Source organism: Portunus trituberculatus, chromosome 20 (assembly GCF_017591435.1).
Source record: "Portunus trituberculatus isolate SZX2019 chromosome 20, ASM1759143v1, whole genome shotgun sequence".
NCBI lineage: Eukaryota > Metazoa > Arthropoda > Malacostraca > Decapoda > Portunidae > Portunus > Portunus trituberculatus.
In genome coordinates this window covers 4,930,001-4,947,737 of record NC_059274.1, presented here as the reverse complement: position 1 = coordinate 4,947,737, position 17,737 = coordinate 4,930,001, and the positions used below count along the sequence as shown (strand labels likewise).

Here is a 17,737-nt window from a genome sequence, read left to right as displayed (position 1 = left end):
TACTCCGGCAACGTGTTTCTTTTCCTCCATATTCTTGTATATTTCATTAGTAAACTTTAATAACGATTTTACTGTTGATCTATTTTTCCGAAATCCAAATTGATTATTTGACAGTAGATTGAAGGACTCTAAAAACCCAGTTAGTCTCTTTGCTATTGCTTTTTCAAATATTTTACTGATGGCAGGTAAAAGGAAGAAGTAGTAGTAGCAGCAGCAATAGTAGTAGTAGTAGTAGTAGTAGTAGTAGTAGTAGTAGATAATAGTAGATAATAGTAGTAGTAGTAGTAGTAGTAGTAGTAGTAGTAGTAGTAGTAGTAGTAGTAGTAGTAGTAGTAGTAGTAGTAGTAGTAGTAGTAGTAGTAGTAGTAATAGAAGCAGAAGAAGAAGAAGACGTAAAAGAAGAAGAAGAAGAAGAAGAAGAAGCAGAAGAAGAAGAAAAGATGAAGAAGAAGAAGAGGAAGAAGAAAAAGAAGTAGTAGTAGTAGTACTAGTAGTAGTAGTAGTAGTAGTAGTAGTAGTAGTAGTAGTAGTAGTAGTAGTAGTAGTAGTAGTAGTAGTAGCAGTAGTAGCAATAACAACAACACTAGTACTAATGATACTATCAAACAAACAACAACGTAAACAACAACAACAACAACAAAAAAAAAAAAAAGCAACATTGACATTGGGAATTTAAAATATGAGTTGTGTCTTAACGTGTGTGTGTGTGTGTGTGTGTGTGTGTGTGTGTGTGTGTGTGTGTGTGTGTGTGTGTGCGCGTGTGTGTGTGGACGATTAAATATAACACGTACGTTCAAACTAAGTCCGTATGTGTTCGAATATTTCATGTGAGGCACACGCGGGTTATTAGTATTCATATGTGTTGTGTGGAAAGTACCTCATTTTTTATATAGCTCGTGAGGGACTACTGGGAAATTACTATCATTATTACATTCATATTTATTTCATGTACGTTATATATTCATTTATTCATTCATTCATCCCAACATAACTTTGAGCCTATTTGGCCGCAGATATTTTTTTCTATCTCTCTCTCTCTCTCTCTCGCTCCACAATATTTTCTTCATTTTCATATTTTTAAGCATAATATTGAGTCACTTATGTTGAAATATTATAATGAGATACAAATTTACTGCAGTTTGAAATGTGACGCCTGGACGGGTATATGTGTGTGTGTGTGTGTGTGTGTGTGTGTGTGTGTGTGTGTGTGTGTGTGTGTGTGTGTTTGGAAAGGTGTGAGTTTGGATAAGTGAATGTTGTTTGGATAAGTGTGCGGTGTTTGGACAGGTATGTGCTTTGTTTAGACAGGTATGTGTGTGTGTGTGTAATTCACTGTTTGATCTGCTGCAGTCTCTGACGAAACAGCCAGACGTTACCCTACGGAACGAGCTCAGAGCTCATTGTTTCCGATCTTCGGATAGACCTGAGATCAGGCACACACCACACACCGGGACAACAAGGTCACAACTCCTCGATTTACATCCCGTACCTACTCACTGTTAGGTGAACAGGGGCTACACGTGAAAGGAGACACACCCAAATATCTCCACCCGGCCGGGGAATCGAACCCCGGTCATCTGGCTTGTAAAGCCAGTACTCTAACCACTCAGCTATCGGGCCGTGTGTGTGTGTGTGTGTGTGTGTGTGTGTGTGTGTGTGTGTGTGTGTGTGTGTGTGTGTTTGGACTAATATGTGTATAGGCAGATGTATTAAGATAGGTGTGTGTGAGCAGGTGTATGTGCTCGAACAGGTGTGTGTTTGGTAAGGTGTGTGTTTGCCCGGGTTTGATTAAACAAGTGTGTTTTGATACGTGTAAGTTAAGCAGGAGTGTTTTAACAGTTGTAATTGAAGAGGTGTATCATTAAGATGTGTTTGAAGTGACATATGTTCTTGAATTCTTTGCAAATATAAGAGCTGAAAAAAAAAGACGAACATCAAAAGCATGTTGTTCAAAGTAAAAAAAAAAAATGATAAGAAAAGGAATTAAAAGAAGAGGTTATTAATATTTTTGCGGTACATTTTAATTATAATTGCAAGCAGTCAGAAAAGTTGGAATTTAACATCAAAACGAACTAGAAAAAGAAACACAAGTAAAGAAACATAGGACGATATGATAGTGGCAAAAAATAACGCAGTCTGTTGTGGTTTGAAAGTGGTGAAAAAGCTGAGGAGAGTATGGTAGTAGGCAAAAAGCGGAGTGCAAGAGTGTGGAAGTCCGAGAACGCTGGGATAAATTAACCATGCAGAAGGTGCGATAAAAAATTCTGTGTGTATAAAAAAACGATGGAGAGTTTGTGTGTGGGAAGAAAAGATACTCGGACGAAGTTAAGAATGTGTGGAGAAAGTCCTGTGTGTGCGTTCACTGCTTACGATTATAAAGACAAGGGAGATTCATGTATAAAGAAATTGTTGTAATGATTGTGCCTTGTGGTGAGATTAGTTTGGGTGAAAAAATAGTGAGTGTTTTTTTTATTATTATACCATGTGGGCTTTTCACAGGAATTTATAGGCTAAAGGGGATACTTTTTCGGGTATCTCTTATCTCAAAGCCCACCCGCTAGGAAACCGTTGCTCCGAGTGAGGAAGCCCAATCTACACTCGGACCGTGGACAGGATTCGAACCCGTACGCTTGGAGACCCCTCGGACCCCAAAGCACGCAGGGTTCCACTGTACCACGGCGCCCCACAAGTTAGTGAAATTAGTGAACAAAAAAAAAAAAAAAAAAAAAAAAAAACTGACTGAATCCTTATCTCATTCAGGAAAGGATTTTTTTATGGCTAAGATTTAAACCTATGTAAATATAATTAATTTCCCTAGACTCTTTTTGTAACTATCTAATCCACATCCATTACTTTCTTCCTAAGTTTGTTCTATTCATCCATAATGTTATTTGTGGATCCATTTTCATCCTTTAAATCGGATTCCGTCTATTTTATAACCATTTGCACGAGTCCTAAAAAAAAAAAAAAATGTGGGTGAGAGATTGATTTTGAAAGAGATTAACTATGAAGGACGGAGGGAGGGGCGAATAAAAAGGGTAGGCAGACATAGGAGGAGGGAGGGAGTTATGTAAAAAGAAAGAAAAAAAATTAAAGAGAGAGAGAGAGAGAGAGAGAGAGAGAGAGAGAGAGAGAGAGAGAGAAACACAACTTTACTACGGCCTAAATCTAACAAAACACAGCTTAGGTACAAAACTCAACACGACCACCTCTGCAGCACACACACTTTTCCCTCCCTACATGACCGGGATAAATAAAGGAGAGCCCAGCGCCACACGACTACCCTTCTTATGCCTGGCTGATTCCCTTGCAGGCCCCACGAGGGAACTCTGGGCAGCTGACGGACGCTCTGCCCACCTCGCCTGCAACCTCACGTCGCCCCTGCCTCACGACACACCTCGCCTCGTGCTGTGGTACAAGAAAGGACTGCTCAAACCCATCTATAGGTGAGTAATTGGATGGAATGTTGCTTATTGTCATATCTTCTCAATTATTAGTTAATGTGGTACTATTTTTGACTCTCTCTCTGTGGGGTGAATCTAATAATTTTGCCACAAAAAGAAACTATTAAAATTCATCTGCAGGTAAGTGATTTGATGAAAGGTAGCTTATTGTCATATCTTCTTAATTTATTAGTTAATGTGGTATTATTTTTACTCTCTCTCGGTGGGGTGAATCTCATAATTTTGTCACACCTCGCCTCGTGCTGGGTTACAAGGAATTGTTAAACTCTACCTAAAGATAAATAGTTGGACAGAAAGGCACTTATTGTCATGTCTTCTCATTTTACTAGCTAGTGTGGTACTGTTTGACTCTCTCTGTGGGGTGAATCTCATAATTTTGCCACAAGAAGCAACTATTAAAATTCATCTGCAGCTCAGTAATTGGATGGAAGGTCGCTAATTGTCATATCTTTTCAATTTATTAGTTAATCTGGTTGGGTTCTTTAATCTCTCTCTCGGGGGGAAATCTTATAATCTAATCGAACGAAGGAACTGTTATAATTTATCTACAGCCAAGTGCAAAGATTGGATGGAAGGTCACTTAAAGTCATATCTTCTCAATTCATTAGTTATTGTGGTCTGGTCTTTTATTCTCTCTCTCGGTGGGGTGAATCTCATAATTATTCCACGCCTCGGCTCGTGCTGTGGTACAAGAAGGCATTGTTGAAATCTATCTACAGTTAAGTGATTGAAAAGGAATTCTCACATCTTCTCAATTCATTAGTTACTGTGGTCTGGTCTTTTATTCTCTCTCTCTCTCTCTCTCTCTCTCTCTCTCTCTCTCTCTCTCTCTCTCTCTCTCTCTCTCTCTCTCTCTCTCTCTCTCTGTATGTGTGTGTGGGAGGAATCTTACAATTTTGCAACAAGAAGGAACTGTTAAACTTATCTACAGCTAAGTGATTGGATGGAAGGTCTCCTATTGTCATATACTTTCAATTTATTAGATATTGTGGTCTGGTCTTTTATTCCCTCTCGGTGGGGATGAATCTCATAATTTTGCCACGTTTCGCCTCGCGCTGTGGTACAAGAAGGAATTGCTCAAACCCATTTCCAGGTAAGATATTAGATAGAAAGTTGCCAGAAAGTCAGTAATCGTCATATCCTCTTAATTGATAACATTGGAGGAAGCTTTTTTCTTTGTCTCTCGGTGGTTCAAAATTTCATTATTCCGCCACGAAACTGAAAACAATACCCACCACGTATTAATATTTCTGGATTTTTATTTTGTGCTGCTTCTTTTTCTTTTTTTTTTTTTGCCTCCTCAACTCTGCTAGTTATGAATTTATTAAATGCCCCACGTATTTTCTGCTTTTATCATCGTCATTTCTCTTCGTCACAAGTGTTATTACTCGTGTTTCCCTTTTCTCCCTTATTCAATTTTCCGTTTTCTTTTAAATTCCTGCCATATTCATTTTCCATTTATTCTCCTCCTTGTGTGTCAAATTTTCATACCTCTCTCTCTCTCTCTCTCTCTCTCTCTCTCTCTCTCTCTCTCTCTCTCTCTCTCTCTCTCTCTCTCTCTCGTTCAGATTTCAATTTCTGCTATTTCAGGTTCCATTAGTAATACCTCTCCCACCTTTCATTATCTTCCCCTCACCTTCACCAAACTTTTCCTCTTCTTACAAATCTTCTATCAAGTTAATCTTCTTCGTTCATTCACTGACTTTACATACTAACTCCCCCCCCTCCTCCTCCTTCTCCTCCTCCTCCTCCTCTTTCTCTTCCTCCTCTTCCTCCTTCCAATCTGCCTCCTTCACTTCATCCTTATTGATCTACGCTCATATATTTCTCATGTTACTCTTCTTCCTCTTCCTCCTCATCATAAACCCCTCTTCTATCTTTGTTAATCCTCAACTTCTTCCTTTTCCTCGCTCTCCTCCTCTTCCTCCTCGTTTTCCTCATCCTCCTCTTCTATTCATGTTAATCCACCGACTGTGTTTCTTCTTGCTCAGCCATGTTCATTCCTCTTACTCCTCCTCTTCCTCCTCCTCCTCTTCCTCCTTCTCATCCTCTTTCTCCTCTTCCTTCTCTCCCTTTCCCTCCTCTATTCATACATTTATTTTTCGGAAAAGTAGTTTCTATCCATTAAAAAAATCTGCCTATTATAAAAGTCTTAATTGGAGGTGAATTAGGTAATTTGTAGACGTGAAAAAGTGAGATAGATAGTTCGTATTACGTGACCAGGTGAGAGACGATTAGCTCGGATTACCTGCCAGTAGGTGTGCTGAGTGAGACCATTCGTGCCAGGTGTTACTCGTGTTCATGTACCCTACCCACCCACCCACCCACCCACCCTTTAATTAACAGGTGAGATGGTTACAAGCTTGATTCATTTTCATTCGTAACTCACACTCCTCCATTGCAGTCTTTTCCCATTCTTTCGTTGTCGTTTTCTATTTATTTTTGTTCTGCAACCCATCATTTTCGTTGCTTTTATTATTCTCTATTATATTTTTTAATTCGCTTTTATTTTATCCTCTTTTTGCCTGTATTTTTTCTACTTTTAGCCTGTTTTTTTCATATTTTTCATGTCATTTTTTTTTTCTTTGTCATTTAGTCTTCAATTTTATTTTTCTTCCTGCTCTTCTTCTGTACATCTTCGTTTATTTACCTCATCTTGCATTTATTATTTTCTTCAACATCCACGTCTCTCTCATCTATGAACACCCCTTCTCTATCTTTATTCTCACTCTCCCTTTATCTTCCTCTCCATCTTTCTTCTTCGACCTTCTCTCCTGTACATCACTGTTTATTTACTTCCTCTTGTATTTATTATTTTCTTCACCATCACGTCTCTCTCTCATCTGTCTACACTCCTCCCTATATTTACTCACCCTCTCCCATTCCCTCTCTCTCCTTTCCCTCTGTAAATCCTCTCTCTTCGTCCTTGGATCCCCTTTATAATCCTCCGTCTTCCCCGTTCCGCTTCTGGCAAGGACGATTTACTTAGGGAATGATTAAATGTGTTTGGAATAATTAATGTGACGCGTAATGTTTATGATAACGAATTAATGTGGATTTATCTCTTGTATCTCGGTCATTAATCTTAGGTGTCGTGTTTATCTGGGCATGAGGTGGCTTCCCGACCGCCTTAATGTGTGGATTAAGTCATTTCCTCAAATTATATACGCGCGTGTGGGTGTTTTTTTTTTTTCTTTAGTTTCTTGTATTTGTTCTCATACTCGTTTCCTGAGATTCATTTCATACCTTCATTTCTTTTCTTTCTTTCTTCTTTCTCTCTCTCTCTCTCTCTCTCTCTCTCTCTCTCTCTCTCTCTCTCTCTCTCTCTCTCTCTCTCTCTCGTACCTTGCTCACTTGCTTGTCCTCCAAATGGAAACACACACACACACACACACACACACACACACACACACACACACACACACACACACACACACACACACACACACACACACAGACGCACGCTACACACTGCTTTCAAATGCTCTCGTCTTTTATTTTCTATTTCTTCCCCTTCACAGGGACACACAAGCACTCCTTGCGATTCCTGAGCTTTTTACTTTACACACACACACACACACACACACACACACACACACACACACACACACACACACACACACACACACACAAAACTTTCTGATCCTTCAAAGACCCGCTTCCACTTCGTTCCTTTTCCTCTTTCCCTTTCTCTCTTCCTTTCCCTTTGTTGGCTTGAGCTCTTCGTCTCCCATATTTTTCATTACACTTATTTACCAGCCGCCCTAAGTCAGTGCCGCGCGTTCCAATAGAGTGCCGTTTTCAAAGGAAGGAACAAGGTGGATTCTTTGATTTATGCCTACTCATTACCCGTGCAAATATTCTTTTAATGATCTAATTTTCAGGTGGCATGTGTTTCAGACAGATCTATATTTGCTTTCTCTATAGACTTAACAAGGTTTCAGTCTCAGCCTCGTAGTGGAATTGAAATTAAAGGCTTATTCGCTTATAAGTCAACTCTTTCCCATGATACAGTGTCAAGGTTCAGTAATTCTAAAAAGAATTTAGCTTAATTGTGAGAAAACATTTTTTTCTTTTTACATCAAAGTTATGTGGGAAAATACTTTTTACCACCTGTCTATCAGCAAACTGCTCTCAGGTACGTCAAGGTCATTAACTTACCTGCACCATAATCCTAGGTTAATTATTTTCTTTCATAATTAAATGACCAATAAAATAAGATGATATTAAATAAGAAAAGAAGAATCTTTATGACATATACAAGCAAAGGTCAGTCCTTACACCGCCACATCAACTTTGACATGTAACAAACGCATTCAGTTCACTCATATGAAAAATAAAAATGGTTGATTTATAATTTTCGACGGACTAATGATAAAGCATCATCAGAAATATTAACTGGATAAAGTTGCCCAAACTAATTATGTCATTCTACGAAATAAGAAAATATGCATCTGGTAATTACATCTACCAGTCATTTCCTCAGTTTTTCCTTGGTCTGTGGAAACATTTTTACACAAAACAATTCATTAGTTCATATCTGATTACTAATTTGCATTAAATTTACATTAAATTTACAATAAATTTTTGATATCAAATTAACTTAATTTTGTGATGTTGTTACTTGTACATTTTTATTCTTGGTCTGGGAAAATTGGTTATGAGTAGAGAATATCATTCGTTCCCTCTCTACAGTACAGTTTGACTACTACAGCGACTACAGCTTTTTCTCATACCTTCCTGAAATAGAAAGGTTTCTAAAATACATTCTGAACAAACCCAAACTTCTCTTTCATTTTACAGATACAAGATAACAACTCTGTGATACAAAAGAAAATCTTTCTCCCACCCTTCATTAATCTAGAAAAAAAAGTCAGTATTACATTCTCGAGTGAACGATTGTACACCATTCACTTGCATATCTTTTCGTTTAATTTTTCGCTTTGTTACGATCTTTCTACTTGGAAAATGTTCTTTACCTTTTTTGTCTTGCTTTGTTTTCCATTCACTCCTAATTCTTGTGAGGTTTTCTTTTTCGCTGTTTTCATTTAAACATTTTTGCTCACTTTTCTATTCCCTTTTTTTTCATATCTTTCACTCACTTTCTCTCTTGTTATTTTGTATGTTCATCTGATAATTCATTTATTACTTTCTCTATTATTCACTTGTCTCATTTAAATGTAAATAGTTTTTTTACACGTATTAACCAACAATTTATATCACTCTGTATTATCATTTCCTGTTAACTAATACACAGACCCCTTTAACCATCACTTTTCCTCTTTTTTTAATTTACCAATCATCATTTTCCCTTTCTGCACAGCTACGACATGAGGAACGGGCCGGCGCTACATCGGAAGATCAACTCCCACTTGGGTTCCCGCATTACCTTCGATGGCGCCCGGAATGTTCTCGTCATCCAGCGAGTCAGAATCGGCGACGGGGGCATCTACCGGTGTCGCGTGCACTTCAGGACAAACCCGACACTCACCTACACCACCAACCTGTCAGTGCTAAGTGAGTGTATGTTAGAGAGGGCGAGTTTGAAGACCATGTAAGTTACTCAAATTTAACTTATAGCGATATACAGTATAATCTTGAGAAGGATCATGTGTGTTGGCTATCTATCTATCTATCTATTTATCTTTCTACTCATCTATTTATCGATTTCTTGTATATATATATTCATTTGTCTTTCAATCTATCAGGCAATGTCTTCTTAGTTATCGATCTATTTGAGTGTGTGTGTGTGTGTGTGTGTGTGTGTGTGTGTGTGTGTGTGTGTGTGTGTGTGTGTGTGTGTGTGTGTGTTTGATCTGCTGCAGTCTCTGACGAGACAGCCAGACGTTACCCTACGGAACGAGCTCAGAGCTCATTGTTTCCGATCTTCGGATAGGCCTAAGACCAGGCACACACCACACACCGGGACAACAAGGTCACAACTCCTCGATTTATATCCCGTACCTACTCACTGCTAGGTGAACAGGGGCTACACGTGAAAGGAGACACACCCAAATATCTCCACCCGGCCAGGGAATCGAACCCCGGCTTGTGAAGCCAGCGCTCTAACCACTGAGCTACCGTGCCGTGTGTGTGTGTGTGTGTGTGTGTGTGTGTGTGTGTGTGTGTGTGTGTGTGTGTGTGTGTGTGTGTGTGTGCGTATGTGTGTGCTGCTACTACATTTGAAAGTGTTGGTAAATTAGATGGTTCTTGGTAAAGGATGTCATGAAATTGAACAACTAATACTAAAAAAGAATGTCTGCAATCGTGTGTTTGTGGCGGGAAGGCATTTATAACATACTACAATTACTATTTGATCAAAGTATCTATCTATCTCTGTGTGTGAGGAGATAGGACAAAGCGGTAGGTCAGCATCTGAGTTGAAGTGACTAGTACCTACCATCTCATCAAGTCTCGGTAAGGCGCATAGGTAATATAATCAATTGATGACTATTTCACTTTAATTAGCTGGACAACATTTTATCGCACCGCAGTCATTGCAGGAATTCTCAACACAGGGCAAAACAAATCAAGTCTGGCGCAACACCATCAGTAACACAGACTCTTCTACATCAAAGAAGCGCATTAATTATCGTTACAAATAAGACAAATAGCATTTCCATTACCTGACTGCAGAAAAATGGTAACTAATAACCCTTTAATTGGACAGGCAGACAGCGGTTCACAATTATTATTTCTATGACCCAAATGAATACTAATAACATTTCTAATATTCTTTTTATATTGCCCCTGAATGGCACTATTTTCATCCACCTCCTATTCATTTATTTTTCATGAGCGGTCTGTCGCCAAGTAGGATATTTGATGTATAGTTAGGCATTCTCACCTTCCATCATATTTTCTATCTAGTTTTTCGTTTTCTTTCGCTCTAGAGGAATATAGGTTAACTTTTCCTCGTGTTGTTGTGTTATTTTTTCGTTTTCCTTTTAGTCGCTCTAACGATTTTTCTTTTTCCCCTTTTCCGTCTCATGTTCACCCTCAATCTTTTTCTTTTTTTTTTGTCGTGGTAACCTCTCATATAAGGATTATTTTTATTCCCATCTCCTCTCTTCCTTCTTCTCTTTTATCCGATCTCTCATCATTTTCCTTTCATCCTCCTGCCAATCTCTTCCCCCACTTTTTTTTGTCTTTTCCTCCTTCTCGTCCTCGTCTTTTTCCACACTCCCCCTCCTCCTTCTCTTTCTCTCTCCAATGTCTTCTTCCTTTTCCCTTTTTCCCTTATCCTCTCCCAATCCCCTTCCTTATCCTCCTCCTCCTCTTTATCCCTATTTTCATTTTTTGCTTATTTTTCTCGCGATTCTCTTGCCCATCCTCCTGTTTCTCATCATCCCCTTCTTTTTTCCACCTCCTTCCACAGTCCCGCCGCGTCACATGATGGTCTACACGGAGATGGGCGAGGAGGCGAAGGGAAACATAGGACCTTACGTGGAGGGCGACAACCTCACCCTCCACTGCAGAGTACGAGGCGGCTATCCATCCCCGAGAGTCACCTGGTGGAATGGGGAAGAGCTGCTCGACTCGGAGGTGGAAGAAGAAGAGACAGAGGTGGTGACGAACACGCTGACTATATCCCATCTTACCCGGGACGACCTACATAAGAAACTGACCTGCCATGCCAATAATAACAACCTGACAGAGTCTCTCGCCACCACGATCACTGTCGACATGCACTGTGAGTTTCTTTTTATCTCTGTATTTCCCCTCCTCTCTTTCCACGTGTCGCTGTTGAATCATTTCCATCTTTGTTCTGTTCTCTTTTCCCACACACAGCCTGCTGGGTGGATCAACGTGTTTGCTGAATAAAAGCTGAGTTAGTTCCATCAATAAAAGATATGCTGGAGGACAGATAGTGTGTAATCATGTTATGTGGCTGATTGGTATACTACAAAATTTGATGGATGAGTTGTTGGTGGGAATTTGTAAACAAGTAAATATGTGGATGAACCATTGGTAGTTTGTGTCTATTGAATAATTTATGTGAGCTTATTTAGTACAGCCGTCTGTCTGGTTTACTTCAAAATAAGTGTCTTTTCTGCGTCAGGGACACCAGGTAAGGATAAAAGGATAGACAACAAGGACTGTGCATCATGTTGTCCACTTAGAGAATCGGAAATAAAGAATTGTGTGAAGGTGAGAAAGTGGATGGAAATTCCTTAGTGGTTGAATGGGTGGATACCTGGATTATCCAACAGGAGTGTTCAGAGTTCTTGGTATACAAAGTGAGAGAATGAATAGGAGAGTTAATGCGTGGGAACTACTTAGTGGATTGGTGGGTAAATGAATTAAGAGACGAATTAACAAGCGTGTTCATATTACTAATGATGTGACTGTATTCATATTTCTATATTATTAACTAGTTTGAACGTTGATACATTTCTACCTTGTGGGTTAGAGAATGAATCAAAGACTGTATATTCTTAAGGTAGTTGTTGAAATAGAATTTATTTCAGCTTTTATCATTAAATGCTTTTTCCGTTGGCTTCACTTTTGCTCAAAGGGGTAGAACACAGGTAAACAAGTGTTTTAGTGTACTTGTTGATAAGATTCTATTTCACATTCTGTACCACCAATGAGCTTGCCTTTACCTCATTCCTCGTCAGTCCGTCACAAAATGGATCAAAGTAGACTCTGTGTTGTGAGAGACTTTACCTCAAGCTTTCATAACACCGGGTTTCGTGGTTGCCTCATTCCGGAGTCCCTCTCGTCGATCAGAACACGGGCGGAATTCCAACAACACATCGTCTAATCTCGACACGCACGGAAGCTTTCTTTTATTTGGCGAGTACCGATAGACAAGTCGATCCTTGTTTAGTCTTTGACCAACTTCCCTTAACTCACACGGAGGCTGAAGGGCCGAGACAACTGAGACGAAATATAAACTGGATACAAGTACAGAGGCAAGAAAACTCAGGTTAATTCAGAAATATTCAGTATTACATTGTCTTACGTTTCAATTACACGTCTCTCTCTCTCTCTCTCTCTCTCTCTCTCTCTCTCTCTCTCTCTCTCTCTCTCTCTCTCTCTCTCTCTCAATCTACCTTCCTACACATCTATCTATCTACCCATCTATCTATTTACGTGTCTGTATCTGAAGGCACGTGACCGAAACAAACAGCGTGAATTTCTCTGCCGCCTCTTGCACTCAGAGCATAATCGGATAAACTGAAGTGAAATCGTACTGTAGAAAATATTTAGTTATGAAAGCGGATTATTGGATAACCAAATGCTAGTTGAATGGCGGAGGTAAAACTTTCTTTGTGTCCATTTGGTGATACAAGGAAGAGCGCTTAGTTGGGTGTATTAAGAGGCTGAATAAAGCATAAAGGCGACGATGCAAAGGTGAGAATTAATGTGGATTACGTGACGCATAAATGTAAAGCTGCAAAGCAAAAAAAAAGGTGTGAAGATTAAACTTTCATTAGGAAGGATTTGTGACATTTATCCTCCTATTTTGAATGAAATTCTCAACCTTCCTTTTGGAACATAAGACCTTTTCATCTCTTTTTCCGTCTTTCTTGGTCAATGCCACTCTTTCATTAAAAAAAAAAGAACATGAGTTACAAAACAACATAGTATTCCATAATATCAATGTAGAAATAAATGAAGCAATAAAAACACGAGAGCGTTACTATGGAGCTTATACAAAGAGTGATCTCAAGGGAAGAGACTCGACACAAAGGACAAAGGAATGAACCGCTTAATTTGATAATACTAAACAGAATCCAATAACCGGAAGATAACAAAATACGACGGCATAATATCCAGGCAAAATTAGATCATGAGGGAAGCTGAAAATATCCACAAAACCTACACATTGCAGTCCCTTTACAGAATTACGTGTTTACGTCTACTTCTCACATCACATTTATTTAATCTAATTCATATGATACCCTCTTTTTAATAACGTATGCTCTTATTTCTATACTTCTTTTATTCATTTATGAAGGGCAAAGGGCAAAAAGCATATGAATGCAAGTCCATACAGAGAATCAAGATAATTTAAACGTAATTAGAAAGAGTCTTGCATTCTCTCTGTTCAAAAGAATTCAAGTCATAGGAACTTGGAAATAGGTTAGGTTAGGTTGGGTTGGGTTGGGTTGGGTTGGGTTGGGTTAGGTTAGGTTACATTAGGTTAGGTTAGGTATGTAAATAGTTCCAGTTTACGATCCCCTTCATTAAGTTTATCTAATCTAATACACATCTCAAAACCGTCGGAGCGTACAACTATTTATCATACGTATCCATAAATTCAATCTTTTTAAAGCTCCCACCACATTTGGCACTAACAATAACATTACGTTGGCTATTCGTGAATGTAAATATACAGAAAAAATACACTGAATCTCATTACCATAGAAAAAACACCATTTGGCCCCACACTAAAAGCAAAGGAATAGAGTTCTCTACTTAATCTCAGCAGTGTGAATGGAGGACGCTAATTGTAAGACAACGAGGCACGAGTCTATAATGGAGCACTAACAAAAAGGAACAAAGATCACTATTATACAGCACATACAAAGACCATCGTCGGGGGAAGGGTACACAGGGAGCAAGGAAATTAACTTATCTACTTAATTTGAACAGACTTAATAGAACCCACTAACTTTTCTCTCTCTCTCTCTCTCTCTCTCTCTCTCTCTCTCTCTCTCTCTCTCTCTCTCTCTGCAGTCCCCCCGCTGATGGTGACGGTGATGGGGGAACGCAAACCTCTAAGCGCTGGAAGACCGTACGATATCCAATGCCTGGTAATGGGAGCCCGGCCACCTGCCATCGTTACCTGGCGCCTTGATGATGCCAGACTCAACACTCACAGTGAAAAGGTGAGTAAAGGATTGTAAGGTATGTCCAGCTTGGTGTAGAGTGAGGGAAAGAGGAGGAAGGAGTGGAAGCGAGGTGAAGGGAAGGAAAATTTCAGAAAGGATAAAAAATGAGAGGATTGGTGGTGATTGTTGAAAAGGGAGTGATGTACAAGTAGGAGGAAAGTTGAAATGAGGGAAGGTGGAAAAAAGGCAGTGACGCACGAAAGGAATGTTAGAGGAATAAGTGAAGAGAATGGAAGTTGCAGGATAAAGGAGTGACGTATAGTAAGTATTAAGTTAGAGAAAAGAGAGAGAAGAAAAAAAGGACATACCGGAAGGAGGGATGGAGGAAAGAGGAGTGATCTATGAGGAATGATAATTTTAGAGTAATGATAAGAAGATACGATTAAGAAGACGCAGGGAAAGAAAGAAAGAAGTACCTGGAGGGAGGAAAACAAGGAAGTGACATTCGACGAAGAGGTGAAGACAAAATTAGACACTGAGAGGCAGAATGATGAAGGAGAACGTGAGTAAAAATTGAAAGAAACAAGGACGAATAGGAAAGAAATTGTAGACAGAAAATACAACAAGACACGCTGAAAGATTACAACAAAACGTACAGAGGTCAGAAAACGTTTGAGGAGGAGAAGAGAACTAGAAACTGCGGGGAGGAGGAGGAGGAGGAGGAGGAGGGATTTTGGCGCGAGGAAAACTCTTGGTTGGCAGGAGACTAAGAGAAGAGAAGAAAATAAATATCGGAGGCTTTGTGTAGGGGAGGAAGTAAGAACCTGCCGGAAGAGGAGTTTATGAAGGGAAGAAACCCTGAAATGATATTAGGTGAAGCAGAAGGGTAGGTCGGAGGAAGAGGATTACCAGAAGCCCCGTGCAGGTGAAAGAGTCATCGCAGGAAGAATCAAACTTTAAACCTTAGCAATAAAACTCTTCCTATAAAAGGGATTTAACGATGTAAACGAAGAATAGTGAAACAGGTAGAAAATTCAACACAGAGGTAGGGAGGAATACTTTACCTTTCTCTCTTTCTCTCTCTCAAAGTGAACAAGTGTAATACGAAGGAATACAAAACGTCAGTACATAGAAGCATAATAGTGTTAGGTGCAAAAGAAGGAGAATAAGATGGATGATAAGAAGGGCAAAGGACATTATAAGATGGAAAAATAAACGACGAACAAAGGAAGGAGGAAAGGAAAGATAGAGGGAGATTAGAAACCTGATTACAGGGCAGTAATTTAGGGGAGAGAAGAGGAGGAAATTAGGAAGAAGAGGACTTAGGATGGTAAAAAGAAAGGATTACTTAAAAGGGAGACTTATGAACAAATAGGAGGAGATGAAGGAAAAGAAGAAGGAGGAGGAGGAGGAGGAGGAGGAGGAGGAGGAGGAGGAGGAAGAGGAGGAGAAGGAGAAGGAGAAGGAAAGTCATAAGGAGAAGGAGAAAGAGTTAGTACCAGATAAGTAATAAAGAGGAGGGAGAAGAGGAGAGAGAAAAAAAAAGAAGAAAAACATTAAAGTAACGGGAAGACATTAAAGAGCAAGAGAGAGAGAGAGAGAGAGAGAGAGAGAGAGAGAGAGAGAGAGAGAGAGAGAGAGAGAGAGAGAGAGAGAGAGAGAGAGAGAATGGGAAAAGTTTATGGTACCAGGAAGAGAAAAAGGAAATAAGGACGAGGAGAAGGGGAAGGAGCGGGAAATGGGGGAAAAAGGTGAAACAAGATAAAGAAGAAGAGACGAAGGAGGAAGGTATTGGAAGAAGATGAATAGCTTTTGCGAGGAAACCTGAAGCAAATCCGTTTTATTTTTTCCTTATCTCTCTTTCCCCTCATTTTTCTTCCCTTTCTTTCTCCTCTTCCTCTTTCGTCACATTTACGGTCACGATTTTTCATATTCTTTCTCTCATCACTTTTTATTCATTTCTTCATTTCTATCTTTCTTATCACTCGAGTATTTTTGTTTCCCTCGTCGTCATATCCTCGTTTATCATCTCCACTTTCTCTTCTTCCCTTCTCTTCCCTTCTCTACCTTTGTTGCTGTATCTCTCTTCTTTCTCTCCTTTTTCTCCTTCCTTGCTTGCTCACTTTCTCCTTCAGACGTCATTTATACCCCTCTCTCTCACTCTCACTCTCACTCTCTCTCTCTCTCTCTCTCTCTCTCTCTCTCTCTCTCATGTATTTCTGTCTTTCATCTCCTTTCGCTTGTCACTATTTCTTGGTTTTCACGTCTCTCTTTTTCTTTCTTTCATGTCTCTTCCCTTCTTTTTCTCACACTGTCTGTTATCTCTCCCTTTCCTACTCCAGCTCCGTCTCCTCCGCCTTCCTCCACGTTCCTAGCCTTCTCTTTTTATTTCTCCTTTCTCTTTCACCTCCTCCTCTTCGCTTTCCTGTTCCTTCACTCTTATCTTTTTATCAAGACATCCTTCTCATCTTCTTCCATCTCCTCCTAGAGCTTATTTTCCCACCCGTTCTTCTTTTTCCTCTTCCTTTTGCCTACTTCTCTTCCGTCACTATTTTCCTCCCCGTACTCCTCCTTCGTCTTTGCCTTTCATCATATTTATATCCTTGTTCATCTCTCATTCGTTGCCATCCTCGTCTTCATTCTTATTTTTGTACCTTTTTGCCTTCTTTTTTCCTTTTCGTTCCCATCCTCCTCTTCTCCCTTTTAGCGTACCTACTGTAGTTCTCTTTTTTTGTCTTCTTCTTCTTCTTCTTTCTCCTTTCCTCTCTATTAACGTTTTCTTCTTCATGATGCTTTTTATTCATTCTGATTATCTGCCTCTTTACGAATCCTTACTCATAAACCTTTCTTTTCACGTATCCTCTATCTTACATTACATCTTGTCCTCATCCTCATCTTCATCCTTTTCTTCCTCCTTCTTCACCCTCCTAACCTTCTTTCACAATTCCTTTTCTTCGTTATCATTCTTGTCTTTACATTTTGTGGGGTTTCATGTGCCCTTCGTTTTCTCTCCTATTTTTCTTCCACCTTTTCATCCCCCTTACTTTCACAATTCCTTTTCTTCGTTTTCATCCTCGTCTTTACATTTCCTGGATCTCATGTACCTATCCTTTGTTTTCTTTCCTATTTTTCTTCCACCTTTTCATATTCCTTACTTTCACAATTCCATTTTTTTCATTATCATCCTCGTCTTTACATTTTCTAGGTCTTACATACCCTTTGTTTTTTCCTCCTATGTCTCTTCCACCTCGTTATCTTTCTGAATCTTCTCGTTCGCCTCTTCACAAAAGCTAACGGAGGAAGGGAACGTGACGAGAAGCGAGCTGAGGTGGACACCAAGCGTGAGGGACGAAGGCAGAGTCCTCGCTTGTCGAGCCGAATCACCGACTCTCTCCACACCGCCTCTCACAGACCAGTGGAAGCTGCAAGTGTTCCGTGAGTACCCGTGCGTGACTCCGTGTGTTTGTGTGTGCTGTGCTGTGCTGTGTG

At 39.7% G+C, this 17,737-nt stretch overlaps 1 protein-coding gene across 1 annotated transcript in view; it reads left to right on the top strand.

The window, feature by feature from the left end:
• LOC123506709 (hemicentin-1-like) overlaps positions 1-17,737 on the top strand; it is a 76,594-nt gene that overhangs the window by 29,666 nt on the left and 29,191 nt on the right. The window contains exons 2-6 of the mRNA XM_045258977.1: positions 3,314-3,446; positions 8,788-8,981; positions 10,843-11,157; positions 14,154-14,305; positions 17,539-17,683. Of these exons, the coding sequence (XP_045114912.1) occupies positions 3,314-3,446; positions 8,788-8,981; positions 10,843-11,157; positions 14,154-14,305; positions 17,539-17,683 (939 nt within the window). The remainder of the gene's footprint in view (positions 1-3,313; positions 3,447-8,787; positions 8,982-10,842; positions 11,158-14,153; positions 14,306-17,538; positions 17,684-17,737) is intronic.